The sequence below is a fragment of the Synchiropus splendidus genome, chromosome 16 (assembly GCF_027744825.2).
Source record: "Synchiropus splendidus isolate RoL2022-P1 chromosome 16, RoL_Sspl_1.0, whole genome shotgun sequence".
Taxonomy (NCBI): Eukaryota; Metazoa; Chordata; class Actinopteri; order Syngnathiformes; family Callionymidae; genus Synchiropus; species Synchiropus splendidus.
The window spans coordinates 11100804-11111398 of NC_071349.1; the positions used below are offsets into that span (position 1 = coordinate 11100804).

Below are 10595 nucleotides of genomic sequence, written 5' to 3' on the forward strand. Positions count from 1 at the left end.
CAGATTTGATTTTCAGTATATACACCGATGACCTATATATACAACCTTCTAAATATTTTGTTTACATTTTTATGTCTATATTACACCTAAAACATCAAGTAGGAAGTAGAAGAAGTCGCAATACACATTGATGAAAACAGCAAATGTGAATAAAACGCCTGCGATTTCAAGCTTTTTTGCACCCTCAGTCATGTGGAGCCGTCCAGTAAAAACCAACGTCTTGACTAAACACATGGCACAGTGGAATCACAGTAATAAACCAACTGCCATGGGACTGAGGTGACAGCTATGCATTCAAATACAGTAAATGTTGCAATCGTCCATTATTGCCAAAGCATTACCAAGAATATGGCTGAACTTTCTTGTGAAAGTTCGCATGTGACCGCGGAACATACTTTTTTGTCGTACTAGAACAAGTCTTTTCTGTCACAGACAAAAGCAATCTTAATAAAGTTATTCTTTAACGTGAGTTAATCTATATTACTTTATTTTTTTTCATGTTAATAAGGATACAGTGTTATGCAGAGGTGTACTTATAATCATTTTAAAGATACATTTACAGAGGCGGCGGAGAGTTGGGGGCGGCGCAAAACGTTTACTTCTTCCTGGGGGGTGCAACAGAAAACAATTGAGAAGCACTTCTCTAATGTGAAGATTGTGAAACACTTGGCACACACATACGGTTGGACCCCTTGTTCATCCATCCTCATCCGCTTATCCGTGGCCGGGTCGCACCTTTCTCCCAGGCAACATCTATTAAAATGTTCAGCATGAGGTGATACAGTAAATGCAATTACATAGTAGTACAATTTTTTTTAATATTTATTGATCAAAATAGGCTTTAACATCAAGCTGCCTTGCATTTCCTTTCAATTTTTTTGTTTGTTTTTGGGAGACAAACTCTTGGTAATCTCCGTACCTCGGTGTCAAAGTGGACATGCTTGTCTTTTACTGTCAACACAGAGAGTCGGAATGAATTTCAATTCCTCCCTTAATCCTCAATCCTTCATCCTCAACTACTCAGTTATACAGGCGATTTGTGTCTTTGACATGAAACTCTCTTTGAATGCAGATACGCCCCCAGACAGTGGGGGGCAGCATTGCGCAAAAGAAGCGTTCACATTGTGTCAAATCAGAAGGAGTTTCACAAAACAATCGTAAAACAAAAGTGTCATGCAATAAGGAGCTAAATAATCTAGTGATGGGTTGATGATACCTCAAAAACTGTGTTGAGACTGTATTGATACTGTGTTGGTCAGTCAATAGTGCCCTCTGCTGCACATCTAAAATCATTGCATGTAAACAAAATATACATAAGTAAAAACTTTCAGGCCATAAACCCAACATTAGCCTGTGAAATAATATTTAACTTTATTCAATTGCTAGTTTTTATGACTTCATCTTTGTTTAAAATTGTTCATGAGACGGGTTCAAAATGAGCTGCTTTATGTAAATGCGCAAATGAGTTGGCATGCAAAATAAAGCACATTTGTCTGAAATAAGAGAGTTCTGGGGAGGTGTTCCGGTCATGTCCTACCGGGAGGAGACCCCGGGGAAGACCCAGGACTCACTGGAGAGATTATGTCTCCGGTCTGGCCTGGGAACGCCTCGGGATCCCCCGGGAAGAGCTGGAGGAGGTTTGTGCGGATCAGGAAGTTTGGGCTTCCTTGCTCCGAATGCTGCCTCCGCGACCCGACCCCCGGATAAGCGGCAGAAGAAGGTGAAGGTGAAGGTCTCAACATAAACTTCACTTTTGATTACAAATCGATCCATGGGATCGGTGGCAGAAACCCAGATCGGAGCGTCCAATACAAGAAGTGTCTGCTGAGAGCATATTGGTGACTAACTGTTTGAGCCTTTGAATCATTTTTCTTGAGAATACACAGGAACATTAAGCAAGATTAACATCACATGGCTGACTGCTCTTGCATTCTTCCTGCTTTAATGTGCTCGAAATTATGTCACAAAAACAAACTATTTTTTATTTATTTATTTAAGCATTCAATGAACCATCAAGGTTCACTCAGGGCCTGGAAACCAAACAACATATTTAGTCTTCTGTATAAACACTCAACAAATGTGAGTATGAATAAAGTAACTTGGGCTTCCTTGCTCCGAATGCTGCCTCCGCGACCCAACCCCGGATAAGCGGCATAAGAAGGTAAAGGTAAGGTAAGGTAAGGAGTTCTGTGGAGCAGAGCCGACAGTTCACCTTCAATAAAATTGAGTGAATTTATCAGAAAAAGGTCAAACCTGTTACAAGAAAGAGTAAAAACACAAAAAATATTTACCTTATTTGGCGTAAAAAGAAGAAAATAGTTCTCGACTTGAGAACATTTTCTCGAACAAGCCATGTTGAAGCAAAGCAATATTCCACTGGTACAGGTTGTTTAATCTCCACCCACCAAACCCACAACATGTCAATACACAATTTGGCGCCGCAAATCCGACACACTTCTTGTATCGGCCACGTGACTGTGACATTTTTTGGCATCGCCTCATATGTTTATGTGGAAGGATCGCAGACAGTCAACACAGAAAAATGTCACCACAGGAGGTAAGACATGCAATGCAGTTGACCTTGCCTTGTTTATAAAGCATGTTTCAGAACATGCAACAATGGAGGTGCAGTTTTTCACGTGTAAACCTAACATCGATATCAGAGTGGTTTCAGAGATTTATACATGTTTTTCTCTCTTTACCCGCCACAAAAAATGTGCATGTGCGTCATCATATTCCTTCCCCGCTTGTCGAGATCGAGTCATGTGCGACGCAAAACGCTCAAATTTGCCCACAAATATTGTCAGACGATTGTGAATCCATTCATAAATGTCCATATTCCCATAATGGAAATGTATAATAGACGCAACTAACAAGCGGAACTCACTAGAGCCGCGTCATCCGAACTCTATACGGGGCGGACGTAAACAAACATGGCTGACCACGGGATCCATTTCTCTCTACGCTACTACAAACTACTGTTTTTAACACATACGTTCTTCATTATGAATTGCACAGTTTATTCATGTCAGCATTTTTATAATCGCTGACCAGAAGCGAAACATTCACTCCTCCCTCCAACGTTTGTCACGTTCAACACCCACTCTGCGCCTTAAAAGCAGAAGATCACTGCTTTGGCGTCTGTCATTGAGGATGAAGGTGCTGCTGCTGCTGTTCGTTGCTGCGGTGTTGGCTGTGGCCAACAGTAAAGAGGTTTGGGATGAGTTTGAAGAATGGAAAAAGGCATTTGGTGAGACACTTGCATCGCTGATGTTCTTCCAAGTTCTTATCTCATGTGCTGCGACTGTCATCTGCAGGGAAGACCTATGAGCCTCATGAGGAAAGCAGGTACTATCAGAACTTTCAGAGGAACCATGCAAGAGTTAAGGCCTACTTACTTTCGGCTAAGCTTGGTGTCACCTCCTTCACCGCTGGCTTGACCATATTTGCTGATCAGGTCGGTGAAGAATGACGCACTGAGACATTTACAATACATGAAACTGTAAAATATTGTTGTTGTTTTTTCATTTGCAGGACTTAGACTTGTGGCAGAATACCAGCACCTGCTTGATAGATGTGGACCTTTCTGTGCCTCAACCTGGTTCCAGCTTCATCCACTGGCCTTCATGGCTTTCTGTTCCTGCTTCCATAGACTGGAGGGATCGTGGCTATGTCACTGGAGTCAAGTCTCAGACACCTCAATGTGGAGCCTGCTGGGCCTTCAGCGCTGTGTGTTGACTTGTTTGTCGTGGCCACAACTTTTCTCTGTTTGTGTGAGTCTAACATGTGATTTCCCTGGTGCAGGCTGGAGCACTGGAGGGGCAGTACTTTGCAAAGGCTGGTCAGTTAGTTTCTCTGAGCGCGCAGCAGCTGGTGGACTGCTCTCAGGCTTATGGAAACAATGGCTGTCGTGGTGGTCTGCCAACGAACGCTTTCAACTACGTGAAAGCGTTCGGGATAGAATCGGACACCGCATACCCTTACAACGCTCAGGTAAAACTCTCTTCCTTCTGGTTGGTTGTTCAACATGACTTATGCAGGGAAGATGGCAGCAAGTGTGTGATCCAGAAAATAATGGCAAACATTTGATCTCATCTGTTGGAGAAACAAGAAGAACAAGAAAACATGAAAAAAGATTTGAACTTCTCTTCTCTGTCACCATTCACATGTGCCTGTCAACAGGACAACCCTTGCAAATTTGACCCGGGAGAAGTGGTTGCAATATGTACTGGTATAGTTCCTCTCCCACGAGGGAGCGAAGTGGACTTGATGAATGCTGTAGGCGTGGTCGGACCTGTGTCAGCAGGGATGGATGCTTCACACCCCTCCTTTCAGCTCTACGTAGCAGGTAAACTCCTTTCGACCGTCGCTACATTTCATCGCCACTTTGCTGAAGTTGTATTTTTCTTGCCTTCCGAAGGCGTGTACGATGAGCCAAACTGTAGTAGCACAAGACTGACCCATGATGTCCTGATCGTGGGCTACGGAAATTACCGGGGGCAAGACTACTGGCTGTTGAAGAACAGGTGTGCATTCAACTTTTTCTTTTTAGAAGTATCCTTCCTATCGTCCTACTAAAATTATCATTCATGAACATAACTCCTGCTTCTCCTGGAACTTCACTCTAGTTTCCCAGAGCTGAGTCTTGCCATGGTCCTACTCTCACCTCTGTCTCGCTGTCCTCATACATGTCCTGCACAACCCTCACTCACTTCTCTGACTCTCCTGACTCCCTCATACAACACCACGACTCCTCTCAGCTGTAGGCCTTTTCAGGAACTGCAAAAACACAGTGAAACTCTGAAGTACTTCTCTGTCGACGACATGGCTCCATTTGTGTACTCATGGTGTACTAATACTCCGACTTATCATGATTTATTTCTTAGACATCATAAAGTGATGTTCCTTTTTCATCTCAAACTACTTCCCTGTCATGTTTTCTTTCAGCTACGGTGTCAAATGGGGAATAAATGGCTACATGATGCTGAGCAGGAACAAAAACAACCACTGTGGCATTGCTAGTTTAGCAAGCTATCCCCAGGTCAAGAAAAAGCCAAGCCTTCACTCTTCTCCGACCATCTGATGCACAAATAACCGGGATTTGAAAATCATCTTTGACACCTCCAGCCTCTTCGCTAGGTGTGAAATTCACTTCTCTCTAAAAATCACCAGAGATTGCAATGTATTGACTCAATAACCAATGATGAAATGACATTCACATGAATGTACAATGATTTGCCAAGCTGAAAATAAACAATCAATTTCATCGTTGTGCTTGCTGTTGTTTTTGGGGAGGGAATTTTGAGCACATTAACTTGGGATACTGGTCCAATGAGGTTCAGGACCAGCCAAAGGTTTGATAGTTACTTTATTCATACTCACATTTGTTGAGTGTTTATACAGAAGACTAAATATGTTGTTTGGTTTCCAGGCCCTGAGTGAACCCTGATGGTTCATTGAATGCTTAAATAAATAAATAAAAAATAGTTTGTTTGTTTTAAAGCAGGAAGAATGCAAGAGCAGTCAGCCACGTGATGTTAATCTTGCTTAATGTTCCTGTATATTCTCAAGAAAAGTGATTCAAAGGCTCAAACAGTTAGTCACCAATATGCTCTCAGCAGACACTTCTCGTATTAGACGCTCCGATCTGGGTTTCTGCCACCGATCCCATGGATCGATTTGTAATCAGAAGTGAAGTTTATGTTGAGACCTTCACCTTCACCTTCTTCTGCCGCTTATCAGCATTCGGAGCAGGGAAGCCCAAACTTCCTGATCCGCACAAACCTCCTCCAGCTCTTCCCGGGTGATCCCGAGGCGTTCCCAGGCCAGACCAGAGACATCATCTCTCCAGCGAGTCCTGGGTCTTCCCTGGGGTCTCCTCCCCGTAGGACATGCCCGGAACACCTCCCCAGGGAGGCGTCCAGGGGGCAGATGCCTGAGCCACCTCAGCTGGTTCCTCTCGATGTTGAGGAGCAGCGGCTCCACCCCGAGCTCCTCCCGGATGACCGAACTCCTCACCCTATCTCTAAGGGTGCGCCCAGCCACCCTGCGGAGGAAACTCATCTCAGCCGCTTGCATCTGCGATCTCATCCTTTCGGCCATTACCCAAAGCTCGTGACCATAGGTGAAGGTGGGAACGTAGATCGATGGGTAAATCCAGAGCTTTGTCTTGTGACTCAGCTCCCTCTTCTCCACGACGGTCCGATACAGCGATCGCATCACTGCTGCCGCTGCACCAACCCTTCTATCAATCTCACGCTCCCCTTCTCCCTCACTCGAGAACAAGACCCCGAGATACTTAAACTCCACCACTTGGGGCAAGAACTCTCCACCGACCCGGAGAGAGCAAACCACCTTATTCCGGTCGAGAACCATGGCCTCAGACTTGGAGGTGCCAGTCCTCATCCCGGCCACTTCACACTCGGATGCAAACCGCCCCAGTGCATGCTGAAGGTCCCGGTCCGATGAGGCCAGCAGAACAACATGTTTTTTTTTCTGTGGTTCCTGAACCGGATCCCCCCCGACCCCTGGCTGTGCGTAGAAATTCTGTCCATAAGAGTAATGAACAGCACCGGTGACAAAGGGCAGCCCTGGTGGAGGCCAACATGCACCAGGAACAAGTCTGATTTACTGCAGGCAATGCGAACCATGCTCCTGCTCCGGTCATACAGGGACCAGACAGCCCCTAGCAGAGGGCCCCGTAACCCATATTCCCGGAACACCCCCCACAGGACATCATGAGGGACACGGTCGAACGCCTTCTCCAAATCCACAAAGCACATGTGGACTGGTTGGGCGATCTCCCATGAACCCTCGAGCACCCGATGGAGGGTCTCGAGCTGGTCCACGACCGGGACGAAAACCACACTGTTCCTCCTGGATCTGAGCTTCGACTGTTGGCCGAAGTCTCCTCTCTAGTACCTTGCCTCAGCCACTTTACCCTTCCTTTCTTACTACTTACTTGCACTACTCCAAACTTGAATCTCATATTATTGACAATCGTGTCTCTCATTTTGACAGCCTCAACATCGAAGTGTACAGGAAACCAACGCACACCGACCAATACCTCCAGTTTGACTCACATCACCCACTAGAACAAAGACCTGGAGTCATCAGAACATTGAGACATCGAGCCCATAACATCCCCAGCTCACCTAGGGGGAGAGAGAAGGAGCAGACTCACATCAGAAATGCCCTTCAAAAATGTGGCTACCCCAACTGGGCCTTTACCAAAACATCAAAAGGGACAAAGAAAACAAGGTCCAGCGGTGGAACGGCATAGTTATTCCCTACGTGGCCAGGGTCTCTGAGAAACTCCGAAGAATCTTTAGCAAACATGAAGTCCGGGTTCAGTTCAAACCATGCATCACCCTAAGACAGAAACTCGTCCATCCCAAGGACAAAACGCCTCACCGCAAAAGGAGCAACGTGGTTTAGGCAGTCCAGCGCAGCCAAGAGTGTTCACACCTTTACAGTGGAGAAACTAAACAACCTCTCCACGAAAGAATGGACCAACACAGGAGAGCCAACTCCTCTGGACAAGACTCAGCAGTCCAGTTACACCTAGAGGACAAGAAGCGTGATGACCCGGATCACTGAGCGCCCTCACAAACAATTTTTATTTTCCTTTTTTGTTTACTTCTATTTGTCTTTTTTCACTTTTGGTCTTTTTACTATTTACTTTTAATGTGTGCCTGCTCTCTTGTACGTTTCCGAAGCAGCAGGGCGTTGAGTATCGTAATTTCAATACTCTGTATGTACTATGTTTGACAGAATTGACCTTGTTATTACCAAGTAGTACTTGAAGTTTGAATACAGGGGAAAAAGACAAGCCACCATTACTGTCATGGAGACCGAGCCACACTGCTGTTAGAACACATGCTCCAAAGTCAAGGCAGTGGGGCCGAATCATTTTGTGTGGCCTGCGGCGCCTCAGACAGTTGGACAAAATAAATCCTGTAATTCCTACGAAAAATAAAAATTCATGCACCAGGAAGGGAGTGTATGTCTTCTGAGTCATGAATCAGAGACAATGGTGGCTCATACTTCCAACTAAACTCATACTTCCCCCTTACATGGCAACTCACAAAAACAGTTTTCAGGGTGTAGTGAAAGTGACGGATTGTCGGGTCACGGACGCCTGCGTCTGTGACGTGGATATTATGAAAAATAATATCTCCTCGAAAGTTTGGGGCACCACCTGAAATATAGTTTCCAGGAGACTATTAAGCTCTCTTGATTAACACTTAATTAATTAATTAACCGTGGTAACTTAATTAATTATTAGCGTAATCAATCTATTTATCTGAAGTCACTACTCGAGATGTAATGTCCTTTACTGATCAGAGGCTCTTAGATTGATTATAATACACTCCAAAGTAACGTGATCAAGACCAACGTAATTTTATAGATTTATTTAGGAATAAAAGAACAGAAAGAAACAGGAAAGATGCAGAAGTAGAATAATATGATCCCGACAATATCGCGATGGAAACGCAAACCAGTTATGAAGCAATGTCAATACTGCATCAGACGCGTATGTAACTGATGGGTTGTAACTGTCAACCTCAGGCAAGTAATGATATTACTAAACCCCAACACACCAATCTGTGCAGAGATGACAAGCAGCGGCTTACTTTGGCGATGAATGGAGGGATGAATGGGATGGATGGATGGATGAGAGGGTGATGAGTAGATGCTCGAGGTCGGTCAGGAGATGAGGGAGGAGGTAGGCGGCTTCGGAGGGAGGCGTCCTGGTTCTCAGCGTGGTGGCTTGGAGGTGATGAGGACCCGCAGCTTCAGGCGTCGATGGCACTCTCGGATCGTCTTCCCGACCGTCGTGGATCTTTCGTCGCAGACGGGGTGATCGTAGCTGGCAGAGAGCGGCGTAAGACCGAAGGCGTAGCTTTATCTCGTGCCAGGTGATTCACCGGTCTGGACAACCTTCTAGAGTGGTCGCCTTAATGACACACTCCAGGTAGCGGAAGGTTGTTGGAAGTTGGACTCGCGCACTCGTCACGGCTGCCGGCTGTGATCACATGGTGTGACTGGGCCGTTCCTGAAGGAAGCTCTGGCTTGGCAGACCGCTGGAGGACGAGGGCGATGTGCAACTTTGGAGAAGTTCTCGATCACTCTCACACTTGGATGGGCAGCGAGTGGAACGCTGGCACGGCTTCAAGGGTGGAGGAGAAGCTAGAGTCTTTGCAGGAAACTTGAGCAGGAACCGTCGAGGAAGTTGGTTGTAGTTGGTTGTAAGAGGTGAAGTATCCAGAGGAAGCGGCAGAAGGAGGGGAAAGAGGGCAACCGAGGGCAACAGAGGGACAGAGAGGAACAGAGGGGAAAAGAGCAACGGGGTAAGAGAGGAGCACAGAGGGCTGAACAGAGGGCAACAGAGGGCTGAACAGAGGGCTGAACCTCTGTAAACTGGGTCTTTTAAACTCTCATGAAGAGTCTCCTTGTCCAGTTTTGATTGGTTGAAGGAGTTCCATCACCTATTGCTGATTGGACGAGGATTTCCAAGCCTGGCATGGTGGGAACCCAAGGAGATGTCTCCGAGTTGAAGTTACACATTACGGAAAAGTTCACCAGGTCCATGCTTGAATCTCTGGAGAAGGTATCACTACAAGGGTCACACTTTAGATTGGGGAACATGAAATTGCTGTGTATAAACTACTCATTCGTATGTGTACGAACAGCATATTAGTCAGCAATGAAAGGTCACCAAAAGTTGAGCAAGTATTGAGTTGAATAATGGCTCCGAAATCTACCGTAAGCATTTTCAGAAACCTCCACATTGACAAGAGTTTAAAATAAAATAGTTTTCAGTGTGGAAAAATAGTGTTTTGGTGTAAATAAGAAGTCCAAACAGAGAGAAACCTTTGAGGTTTTCTAAATCCCTGCACGCATGACTCCTGCTCTCCACACACTGACCTGGACTACTGAACAATATGGTGGATTCATTATGAAAGAATGGAGTTCATGACAAAATCTCAGCATTTAATCTCAAGCTGCCCGTCACATCTCACACAACAGATACTGAAAATCACACCTGAAGCAACACACCACAGAGGTTGTTTGTCATGTGTCATTCATCGCATCCTCAGGTTCTCTACACAGGCAAACAGAATCTTTTCCCTCTATGGCTGTTTTATCCTTGGGTCAAAGGCCACTTTGGCATATGACCTTTGACCTTTCTCCTCAACACAACTTGCTTTAATGTGGAAAATGATGTGAAACACTTTGGTCTATAATGGTGTACTATAACCGAGACAATAGGCTTTTAACAGGCCCGGAAATGTTGTGAAGTACTTGGCTAGTCAGGATCATCTGTGTGCTTTAGGGTACTGTCTCTCCCTACGCGCTACTTCATTTCTATTGCTTCACTATTAGCGAGAAGGGAACAAGCTCTTGCGACACTAGAAACAAACCTCCCTAACAGCACCAGTAGAAAAAACGATTTCAGACAGGATCTCCATCTGCTGTCTCTGTTTCTCGCGAGCAACAAGCTGCTGCTGATCCTCACTGTTGTCACTCTGGCCGAGAAAAGTTGCACCGGTAAAACCTGGGACCAATTTCAAAAACGGAAACAGAAAAAA

The 10595-nt window shown here is 45.4% G+C and overlaps 1 protein-coding gene across 1 annotated transcript; it reads left to right on the forward strand.

Annotated features, from left to right (window-relative positions):
* Nucleotides 1-3124: 3124 nt before the first annotated feature.
* On the forward strand, nucleotides 3125-5238 carry LOC128747528 (procathepsin L-like). The gene is made up of 7 exons (XM_053845462.1): nucleotides 3125-3250; nucleotides 3318-3457; nucleotides 3535-3729; nucleotides 3805-3993; nucleotides 4183-4348; nucleotides 4421-4526; nucleotides 4948-5238. The coding sequence occupies exons 1-7, from the start codon at nucleotides 3154-3156 to the stop codon at nucleotides 5081-5083; spliced, it is 1029 nt and encodes a 342-aa protein (XP_053701437.1). The 5' UTR covers nucleotides 3125-3153; the 3' UTR covers nucleotides 5084-5238.
* The last annotated feature ends 5357 nt before the right edge of the window (nucleotides 5239-10595 follow it).

What these genes read in the sequence shown, in the direction of transcription:
- LOC128747528 (XM_053845462.1), top strand. Translation starts at nt 3,154, where the DNA reads ATGAAGGTGCTGCTGCTGCTGTTCGTTGCTGCGGTGTTGGCTGTGGCC. An exon ending in TGACCATATTTGCTGATCAG is followed by an intron (nt 3,458 to 3,534) that starts GTCGGTGAAGAA and finishes TTTCATTTGCAG; the next exon opens with GACTTAGACTTGTGGCAGAA. An exon ending in TACTGGCTGTTGAAGAACAG is followed by an intron (nt 4,527 to 4,947) that starts GTGTGCATTCAA and finishes GTTTTCTTTCAG; the next exon opens with CTACGGTGTCAAATGGGGAA.